Source organism: Vombatus ursinus, unplaced genomic scaffold, assembly GCF_900497805.2.
Source record: "Vombatus ursinus unplaced genomic scaffold, bare-nosed wombat genome assembly UNPS02009824.1, whole genome shotgun sequence".
In the NCBI taxonomy this organism is placed as follows: Eukaryota; Metazoa; Chordata; class Mammalia; order Diprotodontia; family Vombatidae; genus Vombatus; species Vombatus ursinus.
This window is the reverse complement of record NW_020949602.1, coordinates 1335361-1350453: the sequence shown is the minus strand read 5'-3', so window position 1 is coordinate 1350453 and position 15093 is coordinate 1335361. Positions and strand designations below refer to the sequence as shown.

The 15093-nt window shown below is 49.8% G+C and overlaps 1 protein-coding gene across 5 annotated transcripts in view; it reads right to left on the bottom strand.

Annotated features, from left to right (window-relative positions):
* The window catches only part of ACOT11 (acyl-CoA thioesterase 11), a 76863-nt gene that overhangs the window by 30855 nt on the left and 30915 nt on the right, over positions 1-15093 (bottom strand). For 4 of the 5 annotated variants that reach the window (XM_027852846.1, XM_027852844.1, XM_027852848.1 and 1 more), the window contains 2 exons: positions 11214-11415; positions 4238-4307 (listed from right to left, as the gene is read on the bottom strand). In XM_027852846.1, the coding sequence (XP_027708647.1) occupies positions 4238-4307; positions 11214-11343 (200 nt within the window). In that variant the 5' untranslated portion in view covers positions 11344-11415. Of the gene's footprint in view, positions 1-4237; positions 4308-11213; positions 11416-12190; positions 12238-15093 lie in introns of those variants that run through there. The other variant, XM_027852845.1, reaches the window with a different exon arrangement.

Here is a 15093-nt window from a genome sequence, read left to right as displayed (position 1 = left end):
AGGAAAGAAGGGAGGGAGGGAGGAAAGAAGGAAGGAAAGGAGGAAGGAAGGGAGGGAGGGAGGGAGGGAGGAAGGAAGGAAGTGCTCAAAGCTGTTCTAAGAAGACCATCATAAGCTCTAATATCCTCAGACCCCGTCCTGCTATGATGTCTCATGGGCCATCGTATTATATTTGAAAGAGCTTTTGACTTGGAGTTGGAAGATCTGGGTTCGAATCCACACAAGGCCCTTACCACCGGTGTGCCCTTGGGAGGTCCCTGCCTTCATATGCCATGGGTTCTTCCTTCCTCAATAAGGGGAGCTGGGCTAGATCAGGCTGAGCAAACTCCAGGTGGGCTACTCTCAGGCCACACAGAAGCAGAGGACAGGCCCAATATGGCCGGCGGGCTGTAGGGCCGTGGGGCCAGACTCTTGGGCTGGGAGATCTATGAAGCTTCCTACTTATGATGTGTGGGGAATGGGGATGCTTTTTTCAGCCATCCCACTAACTTGCTGTGGGAGGCAAATTCCTTAACCTTTCTATGTCTTAGTCTTTTAAGGGAAAAAAAGATCTTGGAGACACAATGCTAATTCTTTCCTTGGAGAATTTAAATGATGGAGAAATACTCTGAAAAATTTAAAAAAAAACAGTTGGTACCTAGTAAAAAGCTTCCCAAGATGCATGACTCACAGGGGCAGGAGAAAGCAGAAGGTCTGGTTCCTTGGACACCTCAATCTGAGGCCCAGTTGGTGAGTAAATATGAAGTCCCTACTATGTGCAGGCACTGTGCTAAGGACCAGGGATACAAGAAGAGGCAAAGACAGTCCCTGCCCTCAAGGAGCTAACAATCTAATGTAGGAGAAAACAAGCAAACAAATATGGACAACCAAGCTACAGACAGGATAAATAGGAAATAATGAACAGAGGGAAGGCTCTGGAATCGACAGGGCTTGGGAAAGGCTTCCTGGGCTTTTAGTGGGGACTTAAACGAAGCCAGGAGGCAGAGATGGGGAGGGAGGGCCTTCCAGGCACAGGGCACAGCCAGAAGAAACGTCTGGAGTCTGGAGATGAGGGTTTTGTGCGTGGAACATCCAAGAGGCTGGTGTCACTGCATTGAAGAGTACTTGTCAGGGAGCAAGGCATAAGGAGACTGGAAGGGTGGGAGGGGCCAGGTTATGAGGGGCTTTGAACGCCGAACAGAGTATTTTGTATTTGATCGTGGAGGTGATGGGAGCCAATGGAGCTTCCCCAAAATGGCCAGCGTGTGTGAAGCTGAAGCAGGGCCCTGCGACAGGCCTCCCTGCATTTCTCCCAGAAGCCCACTCTTCTCTCCCGGAGGCATGGGGTTTCCCTCACTCCTCTCCCTGGCTCCTGCAGTCAGAATTTCCCACAATCCTCCACCCATCGCCCTTGGGGAAGTCAGGGATCTCCTGCCTTCTCCCATCCCAATTACAGGAATTGTCAAGACTCTGTGTGTGCAGGCAAACATGTGTGTGCCCATAGATTTGGCCTCCCTGGCTAGGAGTATACAGAGAGACTCTGTCCAGGTCTGAGATGTTAGGACTCTGCGTGGTCTGCCTGAAAGAGAGACATTTAACTACAACAACAGTAGAGCTCGTGGACCCTGGTTCGAATCTCAGTTCTGCAGCTAACCGCCGGATGAAGAGAGGGTTGGCCTGGACGCCCCCTAAGGTCACCCCTCTCCATCTCTGACATCCCAGTTTCTAATCCTCCGGGCCTCCGCAGCCTTCCCCAGCTTCAGCCCCTTGCCTTGGTTTCCCACTCCAAAGTTACTTTTTCCCTAGACACAGACCTGGTCAAGACCTCTGCCGTGGCCTCAACCTCAGCAAAGGCTGACAGTTGCAGCCTAGGCCCATCTCAGTCGCACCTCTCCCTGGGCACGAGCCAGCCCGGATGCCTGGGAATGCTCTGCCCTACTCCTGATCTCGTCGACTCATCCATCCATCACCCTACTTCAGGGGCCTCCTGTCAGGGCCTCCCTGGGGCAGCAGGGCTGGAAGGAGTAGCCTCTCTTGGCCCGATATACCCACGTTACAGCCCACCAGGCGTAAACAAGCGTGCTCTCTTTCCCTCTCTCTATCTCTGTCTCTCTCTGTCTCTCTCTCTCTCTCTCTCTCTCTCACACACACACACACACACACACACACACACACACATGCACACACACACTCACACACACACACACTCACAGTCCTGGGCACAGGGCCAGCAAACTCCTTGCCCAGATGCGTCAGAAGCCCTCAGAGCAGCAAGGCGTGGGCACCCGCCAGCATCCTGCAGGGGTGCCATCCAATCGAGACAGGAGGGAATGAGTCCCCCTTGGCAGGGAGACTCCTCAGGGGAGCCAGGCCCTCCCTCCATGCACTAGCAGAACAGCCTCCTTCCATGCGGCTGCTACAACACCCAACCCACACCCCCCATGCACCACGCCAGGCACATCCTGTTTCAGGAGGACCACAGCGGGCGACAGCTTCCCTGCGCCCAGCCCCTTAGTGCCCTCCCAGGACAAGGAGCCCAGCCCCTGCCCAGACGTACCCAGACTCCTCTATGGCATCCCAGACCACTGACCCCTTGAACCCCTCAAGAGCTCCTTGAGGGCAGAGACTATCCTGCTTACTTATATTTGTAAGCCCAGCCCTTAGCACAGACAAAGAGCTGAGTAAATGTGTCATCTGTCTATCTGCCCATCCCCAGCCAGAAAGGCCACCCACTCCATGCCCAACAGTGACCATCAGGCAGCTGAAACCGATACCCCTATGCCTTCCATCCATGACACCTGGTTCTGCCTTCTGGGGGCCAAGCAGAATAAATGTAACCCTCCTTCTACAATACAGTACTTCAAATGCTTGAAGGCAATTATTATATCCTCCCTAAGACTTTTCTTGGGGGCAGCTGGGTGGTGCAGTGGATAGAGCACCTGTCTGGAGTCAGGAGGACCTGAATTCAAATCCAGCCTCAGACACTTACTAGCTATGTGACCCTGGGTAAGTCACTTCATCCTGTTTGCCTGTTTCCTCATCTATAAAAGGAACTGGAGAAAGAAATGGCAAACCACTCCAGTATCTGTGCCAAGCAAACCCAAATTGGGTCACAGAGAGTCAGACGCGACTGAAAAATGACCAAACAACAACAAAGACTTCTCTGCTCCAGGCTAAACATTCCCAGTTCCCTCCGTCCATCCGTATAGGACGTTGCTTCCAGTCCTCCACAGGGCACGGTCAGATTCGCCTCTATGGCCTCGAGCCCTGAGCCAAAGCTCAGGCTGTTATCTCTTCTGTAAAACTGTGCCCCTGAAGCCCTTTGGCCACTTTTGAGAGACGTGATTTGCCCATGGTCACACATCTGCTAGGGCCTGGAGCCAAGAGTCAAGCAGAGGCCCGACCTGGTCTCTGGACTAATGCTGTGTGACCATGCATAGGTCACTTCCATTCTCTGCCTCAGTTTCCTCATCCGGTCCATGGGGATAGCAGTCTTTGTACTCCCTCACTCACAGAGGCATGGTAAGAAAAAAAAGCACTTTGGACACTTTAAATCTCTAGCAATTGAGTGATTATATTCCCCAAGAAGCCCTTTCCCTCACCTCCTTCTTAGTCAACCAGGCCAGCTCAGGGGAGTCAAAGAACCACAGAATCTCAGCACCAAGAGGGCCTCAGAGGACGTCCAGTCTGACTAGGCAATGGCCATCCAGCCTCCCCTTAGCGATGGATGACAGGAAGCCCAACACCATAGCACAATTGGCTCGCCCCCTTGTTTTACAACCCTCCTTGTCTGAAAGTCTATCCATAGCTGAAGGGACCCCAGGGGCCATTTTGTTCAACCTCCTCACTTTACAGATGGGGAAACTGAGGCCCAGAGACAGAAGAAACAGGTAGTAGGCATCAGAGTGGAATTTGAACCCAGGTCCTCTGGCTTCAGAATCAGGTTTCTTTCCCCCATACTCAGCTGCCTCCCTAAAAGGTCGCTTGTCCTAGCTCTGCCCTCTGAGGCAAAGAAGAGCAAGCCTCCTTCTCCATGGTGGCCTTCAGACACTTAAAGGTCATGCTCACATTGTATTCACTCCAAGCCTTCTCTTCTCTAAGGCTAAATACCCCCAACTCCAACCAAGCCTCATATGACATGACTTGGAGGTTGGGTAAGGGCTGGGGTCACTGAGAGATCAGTGTTAGGTTGGGACAGGGGAGGGGGCTCAGCCCTAAATGGGGAAGGGAACTGAGAGCAGACGAGGCTTTCACTCACCTAATGGTGTGCTCAAAATAGATGTCATCCACCGAGGCCGTTACGCATGGGCAGCCTGCATGTTTCTCAGCTAAACACAAGGAAAGAGAAAGGGGCACGTGCCCCTAAAGTCACCCAATGCTCCCCTCCCCAGAATCAAAGGCATCTAGAACTGGACAGGACCTCTGAGATCACTGAGTCCACCCTTACCTGAGCAAGAATCCACGTACCTCATGACCACATGCCACATAGGTGGTCATTCAGCCTTGGGATATAGACTTCATGACCATGTGCCACATAAGTGGTCACCCAGCTTTAGGGTAAAGACCTCGTGACCACGTGCCACATAGGCGGTCACTCAGCCTAGGGTAAGGACCTCATGACCATGTGCCACATAGGTGGTCACTCAGCCTAGGGTAAGGACCTCATGACCACGTGCCACATAGGTGGTCACCCGGCCTTAAGGTAAAGACCTCAATGACTCCTGAGGCAGGCCATGCCAAGCTGCAACATCGCTTCACTTATGGAGCCTAAAGCTTCTTCCAGCAGGCTTCTGCCCAGTGGTCCTGGCTCCAGTCTAAGCCATCCAGGTAACTCTGGCTCCTTCTCTCCCCCTCCCCCCAGTCTTCATGATTTTCGGTGCCCTCACCATCCTGGTAACCCTCCTCTGGACACCCTGCCCATGTGGCATGCCCTCAGTCTCTCTGCCTGAAGACTTCCCAGGGGGGAGGACCCACCCTCTCCCAGGGCAGCTCAATCCACTTTGGGATAACCCTAATGATGAGGAAATTTGTCCTGACATCCTGCCTAAATCTGCCCCCCACCCCACAGCTCCTGGCTCTACTCTCTGAGGCCAAGACAGTCCCTCTTCCCCAGTGGGACCAGAATGAGGTTTTTGCCTTTAAGAACAAACAAACAAACAAAAAAACACCACTTTTTTTGAGCCAACCAAGACTTAAAAAACCGGGGTAGCAACATCTAATGGCAAAATTTAATTAGCTTCTTAATGGTATTGTGTGTGCACCCTAAGCTGCATTGATTATCTTCCCCTAAAAGAAATCACTGGGGAGACTTTATAAATTAAAAAAATTAATTTAATACATTGGCTCCCTGTGGTGTGTCAGGGAAGGCAGGCTCGGTGACTTCACCCTGGAAGTCTATGCTCCTTCCCTCCCCCATTTCTCCCTCCCTCCCCACCCCCACCTATGAGGCAGCTCCTCTGGCTCAAGGCCCTGGGTCCGTGGGCGGAAAGGAAAGGAAGAGGGAGCTGCTGACAGAGCTTGTCCCAACCATCCCTACTCTGGGCGCCTGCCAGGAGCATGCACCCAGGCACATCGAGGACTGAGGCGACTGAGGCCCAGAGAGAGAAAGCACCTTGCCCAAGGTCACACAGCTGTTAAATTCACAAGATCATACATTTAGAGCTGGAAGGGCCCCTAAAGTTCATCTAGTCCACCATTCCCATTTTACAGATTTGGAAACTGAGGCCCAGGAAAGGAGAAGTGAATCGCTACACAGGTAGCAAGTGGACCCAGGTTGTCTGAACTTCACATACAATATTCTTTCCACCGTATCAGTCAATCAACAAGCATTTATAAGCCTCTGCTCTGTGCCAGGCACTGTGCCAGGCTTTGGGGGTATCGAACAAAGAATCAAACTGCCTGCTTGCAAAGAGCTTACATTCCAGGGCAGGACTTCTAGCCTGAGGCGCTGTCCAATGTACCACATTGACTCTGGGCTGGCCACCAGGGCTTTTCTTCACGGTTCAAATCTGCACGGCCAGGACTGCAGGGCTTACCCCAGACCCTCAGTGCAGGGACTCTTAACCTGAGCTCTATAACTTGCTCTTCAAAAATATTGAGATAACTGTCCTCCAATAGAATTAGTTTCCTTAGTAATCCTCTGTATCTTATCCTAAACATTTTTAAACATGGTTCTGGCAGCCAGGGGCCTCCACGGTGCACAGAATGCTGGGCTTGGAGCTAGGAAGACAGAAATTCAAATTCGGCCTCAGGCACTTGCTAGCTGTATGACCCTGGATAAGTCACTTACCCTCTATTCGCCTCAGTTCCTCAACTGTAAAATGGGGACACACCGGAGAAGGAAATTGCAAATCACTCCAGCATCTTTGCCAAGAAAACCGCATGGACATAATCCATGAGGTCATGAAAAGTCAGATACCACTGAATGACTGAACACCACCACAATACAGTGCTTATTGATGAGTTTTGATCCTTTCCTGTGCTAATCATCTAGGTTCTAACATTCTATGTTCTTAGATAGCTTCCTGATCTAACGTTCTAGGTTCTAAAATTCTACCTTCTGAGATCTCTTCCTGTTTTAATGTTCTATATTCTAACAGCACATGCACAGAGGTCTCTACCAGTTTTAACTATTTATGTGCTAGGTTCTTACATTCTACCTTCTTTCTGCTCTAACACTCTAAGAGGGTTCTATGTTCAATGCTCTAATGTTCAATATTTTATCCTATGTTCTATGTTCTGTGAACAACGTTGTATTTTCCAAGATTCCTTCCTACTCTAACTTTCTATGTCCTAATAACACACTTGCAAAGGTCTCTTCCAGTTCTAACCATTTATGTTCTAGGTTCTAACAAACATTCTGTGTTCTGATATCTTTTCCTGCTGGAACATTGTATTCCTCTCTTCTTCCTCTTTTGCTTTTGCTTTTTTAAAAATAAGATAAGAGATATGATAAAAATAAGAGATGGCTCTCTGGGGGAAGAGAGGGGGAGGGATACCAGGGAAAATCTAGGCAATGGCAAAAACAAAATACCAATAAAAATCTGTTTTTACGGCATTGCACATTTTGAGTTCTGTGTTCAGTATTCTAATAATTCTATACTCAGAGATTTTTTTCCCCACTCCAGGACTATGGGTCCTTATATTCCAGGTTCTGTGTCCTTGTGTTCTAGGTTCTGTCTTCTCACATTCTAGGTTCTGTCTTCTCACATTCTAGGTTCTGTGTCCCCACATTCTAAGTTCTGTGTCCTCACATTCTAGGTTCTGTGTCCACAGATCCTAAGCTCTGTGTTCTCACATTCTAGTTTCTGTGTCCTCACATTCTAGGTTCTGTCTTCTCACATTCTAGGTTCTATGCCCTCATGTTCTAGTTTCTGTGCCCTCACATTCTAGGTTATGTGTCCCCACATTCTAGGTTCTGCGTCCTCACATTCTAGGTTTGGTGTCCTCACATTCTAGGTTCTGTCTTCTCACATTCTAGTACTATTCCTATGCACTGTGCTCTAAGCTGGTCCCTTCCTGCTCTGACATTTGGCATGCTGCCATGCTTTACGTCCAAGGATCTGAGGTCCCTCTGACTCACGTTCTGTGATCCTCCCTCTCATCCCAGGTCTGGGGGTTACCTTCCCCAAGAAAAATGCCACCTGCTTAGTTACTTGATTGAGTGTCCCCAGCAGGGGACTTTATGTTCTTACACTCCCTGCCTCTGTCTAGAGGCTCAGGCAGGCAGGGAAGACTCGAGCTGGGACCAGCTTGGGAAAAGGGCCCCAGATCTCACTTCCAATGGCTTGAGGGGACTTCCCTCCAGCCCCACCTGCTGGACCAAGCCCAAGGGACAATGGACTACTTGTTAACCAGAAGGCCTCACTGAGCCTGCAGTCACTGCCCTGGTGCAATAGGGGCCAAAGTCTCCTTTTTCACCATATCTCCCTGGCCCTTAGAATCACCCTGAGCCTGGCACACAGTAGGCACTTACTCAATGCTTACTGCACTGAACTGGCTCCATCCCAGCTGGTCACCCATGGCAGCTGGCTTTGTTCTCAATTCCCTTGCACTGATGAGGCAGACGTGGGGGGAGAGGAATGGAAGGATTTTCGTCTTTCTTTAAACAAGGCTGAGGGCAGACACACCTTCTTGGAACAGAAAGGACCTTCAGGAGACACCGCCCTCTCCCACCCCTCCCCCAATTCTTGCTCCATAAACCACCATTTGGTTGGCTGCTCTTACAAGAGCCCCCAGGGAAATCTTGTTGTCTTTAAAAAGTCCCCAGCCGTTGGACTTGGGAGCCAAGTTTTCAAACCCCAACAGCCACATCCAAAGGACCACAGATTTAGGGCTGGAAGGGACAAGGGGTTCATCTAGCCCAATCCCTCTTACACATGAGGAAACTGAGGCCCCGGGGAACAAAGTGACTTGCCCAATTAGTATGTAGGAAAACCAGGAGCCTCCCCAGCAACTCTGACTTCCCACAAATCCACACTGCCAAGGGAGCCAGAACAAGGGGACAGGCAATGCCAGGCTCATGGGACAGAGCCAGAATGAAGAGGCCCATTCAGAATAAAATGGTGTCTGTCTTGGTAGCACTTTAAGATGTAAAAATCATTGTCTTCGTGACACCTCCGGGAGCTGGGCTAGTTCAAGTATTATGATGCTCATTTTATAGATGGAGAAACTGAGGCCCAGATCGAAGGTCATTCGGGTCATAAGTGGCAAAGCTGGGATTCAAATAGCACTGTTTCTGTTGTTCCAAATGAGGCCCTAGGAAGGAACCAAGGAGAGAGAGACAAAAGAATTTCAAGCTAGGAGGGGGACTCAGATAGCATTTAGTCCAAGCTTCATCATTTTATAGAGAAAGAACTAAAGCTTAGACAAGGGACTTGTCTAAGGTCACCCCTACTCCGTCTGGTTGGAGGGAGGGGAAAAGGGACCTGTGGGGGCTCTTCCCAGATCCCCACCATCCAATGAGGGCACTAGGGGAATTCCCCTCATCATTTTCCACCTGGCTGCTCTCTTGGACCTCATGATCTCCAGAACCATCATTCTGTACGATGAAATCAGCCTTGTAACTCCCATCTCCTCGGGACGTTTCCCACCTGGGTGGCAGGATTTCATCATGCCCTGTACTGGATACCAGCCGCCACCACCAACCTTCTGCTTTTACTTCCTTTTAACATCGCCTCCCCCATTAGACTGGGAGCTCTGTAAGGGCAAGGACTGTCTTATGGCTTTCTTTGTATGATGGCAAACAGTAGGTACTTAATAAATGTTTAATGACCCTGACTCATACAAATAGTATATGTGAGTGCAAGGAATCCACAAGGGTCTTTGGCTGCTAGGTTGGTTGTAAGCACCATGAAGGCAGGAACCATGTCCTATTTATATTTACAAACCCCTGGGGCAGCTAGGCGATACCATGTATAGATCACCAGCCCTGGAGTCAGGAGGATCTGAATTCAAATCTGGCCTCAGACACTTGACACTTACTAGCTGTGTGACCTTGGGCAAACTATTTAACCCTGATTGCCCCACCAAATAAATAAATAAAATAAATCCCCCTGGGCCTCAGTTTCCCCCTCTAAAATTAGGGGGCTGCAATATAGGGCCTCTGAGGTCCCATCACCCTATGATTATTGCCCAACACAATGCCTATAGAATGAATGAATGAATGAATTCAGCATGGTGGATATGATATGTATACTGTCCTTGAAAGGACGTAGGAGTTGGATTCAAATCCCAGCTCCTCTACCTAATGTTTACATGACCCCTTGCAAGTCATTTAACCCCTCTCAGTCTCAGTTTCCCCATCTGTAAAATGATGAAGGTGGACTAAATGACATTGAAGGTCCCTTCTATTTCTGGAGCTTTGGGGGCAAGAATGTTGGAGAGAGGGCACTTCCTTTGGCGTCCAGGGCCTGGACTGAGTCTCAGCTCTAGTACATGCTATCCAGGTGACCTTGGCTAAGATGTAGGTCAGAAGACTTGAAGTTAGAAAAAAGTTTAGAGATTAACTAATACCATCTTTTCATTTGATAGGGGAGAAAACCAGGGCCAGAGAAAGGGAGGGACACAAAGAGAAATGTCAGAGCTAAGATTCAAACCCAGATCTTCCAACTCCAATCCAGGACTCCTTTTATTATGCCATCCCTCAGGCCCCGATTTCCCCACCCTGTAAAATGGGAATAAAGACACATGTACTGCCTTACTACTACCAGGCAGTGAAATGTCACAGTGGTGTCAGGCCTGAGTTCAAATCCAGCCTTGGATACCTACTAGCTATGTGATTCTGGACAAGTCACTTAACCTCCTTCTGCCTGTTTCCTTATCTGTAAAATGGGAACAAGAAACATACCACCTACCTCCCAGGGCTGTTACAAGGATAAAATGAGATAATATTTATAAAGAACTTTGTAATCCTTAAGGTGCTATAGAAAGGCTAAGTATTAAGAGCTGACATCATGGCACGGTGCCCAGTACTGTGGAGGTCTGACCTTAGTCAGATTGTGCCTAGAAGACCGTGTTGGGTTCTGGGCACCATGTTCTAGGAAGGACGTTGACAAGCTGAAGATAGCCCAGGAAGGTGAGGCGCTTCTGAACTGGTCATAAGATAAAGGACATGAGGGTGTTTAGACTAGAGAAGGGGAGGCGGGGGTGGAGAGGGAGTACGACAGCCTTCTTCAGGGATTTGTCCTGTCCTGGGAGCAGTGATTAGACTTTCTACTTGGCCCCAGAGGGCGGAACGAGGAGCCAGGGAAGTCACCCAGATGTCAGTGTGCACTCCCTAACGATGAGCCATCCGAGACTGGAGGGGCTGCTCCAGAGGGAGGGAGGGAGGGAGGGAGCTCTCCCTCCTGGGAGGTCTGCAGTTAGACACCAGATGACCCCTCCTCAGAGCAGCTGTAGAGGCCTGTTAAGGTACGAGTTGGAGGAGAGGACATCTGAGATCCCTTTCAGCTCTGAGATTCTATAGTACTTTCCTCATAGTGCTGTTACAAGAAAAATGCAGCCTAAACTTGAAGGTGGTCTAGAATCATGAGTACTCATCATCATTGTTACTATTAGATAGTACACCAGGTATCTGGAACAGCACAAGCAAAGGTATAGAGGTGGGAAAGTTAGTGTACAGGAGATGGCCACAGAGTAGGTAAAGGAAGGCAGTGTGCGATGAGGTTGCAAAGACAGCCTACATCACAGTGGTGCAAGGCCTTGAACGTCGAGCCGAGGAGTTTGGGTTTTACCTGAGAGACAGGCGGTTATGTCTATCCACTTCAGCAGCTGACCCACACTCAGCTCCCCTCGATGGTTTGTGTGGTATAGCAGCACCAGCTGGCTCATCTGTACCTCTGTTGGGTTCCTGTAGGTCTCCATGGTGCCAGCTGGGTCCCGGCCTTGGGCAGCCTGCTTCCGGGATGCCCGGCCTGAGAATATGGAGGTGAGGCCCTAGGGCAGACAGAAATACAGCCCCAGAGAGCAAGGCAGGGAGGGGAAGAGGAAAAGGTAGAGGAAGAAGAAAGAAAGTGAAAAAGGAGAGACCAGAAAAAGGAAAGAACAGAGAGGAGAAAGACGGAAGGGAAGAGAAGGAAGGAAGAGAATAAATACCATAAAAGACAAAGAGAGGAAGGGGAGGGGGTGGAGAAGCAGAGAGAGGCAGAGAGAAGATCCTGATTAATCGCCAACCAGTGCTTGCTCTCATCCCTCCACTTTGCCTCAGCTCCCCGCTGACCCAAGCTCCCAGGTTTCTCCAGCCTCCCAACACTAGCAAATAAAAATCCACATCAGCCCTAGATTGGGTCCCACCCTCATGCCCCAGTGTGACCTCACCCACATCCTGGCTACTCCCCTGATCTCAGACTAGGATGGCCACCTCCTGCCTCATGCCATCCTGGCACATGAAACCAGAGCTGCACCCCGAATCCACCCTGGACCCCAGACCCTGTGACTCAGATTCAGGCTCTCCTCACAAACCAGGCTTGTGTGCCCCGCCACCAACACCCGTGTTAGCCTGACCTTCTCTGTCAATCCTATAGAAGTCACTCCATCTCTGAGCAGCTCCCAACCCTAGGCTTGGCTAATGGCCATGCTAGGTGGCAGCCCACCCTGGCCATGCCTGGGCCTGTGATGGCCAAGTATCAACTCTCCATTATCTGTACCAATCCAATCTGATCAATCAACAATTCAATTAATTAATTATTTAAGAACCATTTATAAGCCTTACTAGGTGCCATCCAAACAGAAGTCAGGCACTCCCAGCCTCCAGGAGCTTGCATTCTAACAGAGGAGAGAGCAAATATGGAAGGTTTCAGCTGTAAATCCCATGGAAGGGGCCCAAGGTCTAACAAGCATTTATTACCTAGGTTCCAGGCACTGCCTTCAACACCAAGAATATAAATGCAAACAGCCCTGCCCTCCAGGAGCTTACACTCCAAATGGTAGGAGGTATTAACCTAGGGAAGACAAACTTGGATAGGAAAAAAATGTATCTTTATTTTCACTAAATGAAATTTAGCATTGCCTTTAATTAATGAATTTTTTAGAAAACCATGATTCTGAAAAGGGCTCCATGAATTTCCCTAGACTGCCCAAGGGGGCCCTTGACACATAAAAGGTCTAGTCCTACCCAACAAGCATTGGTAACGTGTCCTTTTTGTGTCAGGCAAGCTAGGAAGGACAATGGTTAGACCTCTAGGCCTGGAATAAGGAAGATGTCATTTCCAGTCGAGGCTCAGACACTAGTCATGTGTCCTTGGCCAAGTCACGTGACCACTTTCTCCCTCAGTTTCCTCATTTGTAAAATGAAAATAATAATAGCACCTCCCTCACAAAACTGCTCTGAGACCTGAATGAGACATTTGTTAAAAGTGCTTAGTACAATGACTGACACATGGTAGGCACTTAATAAATGTTTCTTTCCTTCAAGGAGTTTAATTTACTTAGTGTTGACTGGTTCTGTGGGGTGTTTTTGGTAGCAGAATTAGAGTCCATTTTCAAGACCACAAGTAACATTTTCTTGACTTAGGACGCTGGTCAGGTTAGTCCAGACAAGGTTGCTTAGTGGAGCAGGGAGATCAGGAGACAGGGCTTCTAATTCTGACTTGAGCACTGTGTGACCCTGGGCATATCACTCTCCTTCTCTAGAACCCATTTTCTTTACCAGTTAAATGAGGAAGCTGGACTAGGTATGCTAAGAGGTTCCTCCCAGCCCTGACATCCGCTGTTCTAAGGCCCCTCCCAACTCTGACATCCCCTGTTCTAAGGCCCCTCCCAGTTTTGACATCCCCTGTTCTAAGACTCCTCCCAGCCCTGACATCCCCTGTTCTAAGGCCCCTCCCAGCTCTGACATCCCCTGTTCAAGGTTCTGATCTCTGATTTCCATTGACTGGTGAGGAGAAAATAGAAAGCCCAGGTGGACACTGATCACTGGCCTGGGATCTTTTTCATAAAAATGGCTCTTTCACCACACATCCCCCATCCAACACTCATGGAGTACATTGTTTTTAATTTCCAGGTACGACTTCACATTTGTTTTTTGTTAAATCATCTCTTCTCGGAGGCCCTGGATCTGAGGCCTGCCCTTTCCCTAAGCCCTGTCTGGTGCAGGCCTGACCCCCTCCCCTGCCCAGCTGTGGGCCCCCCACAGTCGTGACAAGCAGGCTCTGCACAGACCCCCAGGGACTTCTCCCACTTGTGACCTGACACACTCCTGGAAGCAAAGCCACAGCCAGCTGGGGGAAGGATCCTCACACACTCAGAGCTGGGAAGACCTGGAGGGGTCATCCAGTCCAGTCCCTTCCTTTTACAAGGAAGAAAACTGAGGCTGAGAAGGTAAGGGTCTTCCCCAAGGCCACCAAGGGTTAGCTGTAGAGAGGGGCCAGGCCCACATTCCAAGCGCCTCTGTCTTCCCAAGGCCCTGGCTCCAGACCTCACCTCACTGTTCTGTCCCTCAGCCCCTTCCTTATTCTCTCCTACCTTTGCAAGGGACCACTTGGTGGAGACCGCCTCCCTCCACTTCCCCCAGAGCCAGCCTTCCTGGGGCCCACATTCCAAGTGAGTGAGCTAGCCCACCACCATCCTGTTACCATGGTGACAAGTGCCAGGCGTGCCCGGGCTGTCACGCGCCTCGGGTTAGCAAACGAGAGAGAGAGAGAGAGAGAGAGAGAGAGAGAGAGAGAGAGAGAGAGGGGGAGAGAGAGAGAGAGAGGCATAGCATCATGCAAGGGAGCCAGTGTTAAAATTGGAAACACACACACACACACACACACACACACACACACACACCCCTTGGCAAAGGGAAAAACCTCCTACCAGGAAAAAAAAAAACTGGTGCAAAGAGTGGAAGATATTGGGCAGCTCCTGGCTGGGTGGGGGAAGGGGGGAGCTGGGGGGAGCAAGTAGAGAGAGAAGCTCAGTCAGGGGCGTGCATCTACAAGGCTATGTCCGTCTGTCTGTCTGTGGGGATGGTATTAACATGTGCAAAAAGCAGACATCCAAGGGTATACGTAGGTCTGCCCCAGAATCTCCAAGGTCAGAGAGTTCAACCCATACATGGACATAACCCCCTCCATACCATGAAGACCAGTTATAGGGAGGTCACTACCTGCCCTTACAGCCCATTCCACTCCTGGACAGTGTTGATAGGGAACTTCCTTATAGTGAGAAAAAATTCTCTCTCTCTCTCTCTCTCTCTCTCTCTCTCTCTCCCCCATCCCTCTCCCCTATCTCTGCTTCTGTCTCTCCATCTGTCTCTCTTTGTCTCTGTCTCTGTCTCTCTTTGTCTTTCCTATCTCTATCTCTCTTCTGTCTCTGTCTTAGTCTCTGTCTCTCTCTTTCTTCCTTCTCCCCCATCTCTCTCTGTGTCTCTTTGTCTTTCTTTCTGACTCTCTCTCTCTTTATCTCTCTCCTCTCTTTGTTTCTATCTTCTGTCTCCATCTGCCTTTGTCTCTCCTTCCTCTCACTGTCCCCCTCCCCTATCTCTCTCTGTCTATCTCTCTTTATCTATCTCTCTTCGGTCTGTATCTCTCTCTTCTCTCTGTCTGTCTCTATCTATCTCTGTCTCACTTTGTCTCTATCTCTCTTCTGTCTCTGTCTTCTGACTCTATCTCTCTCCTCTTTCCCTGTCTC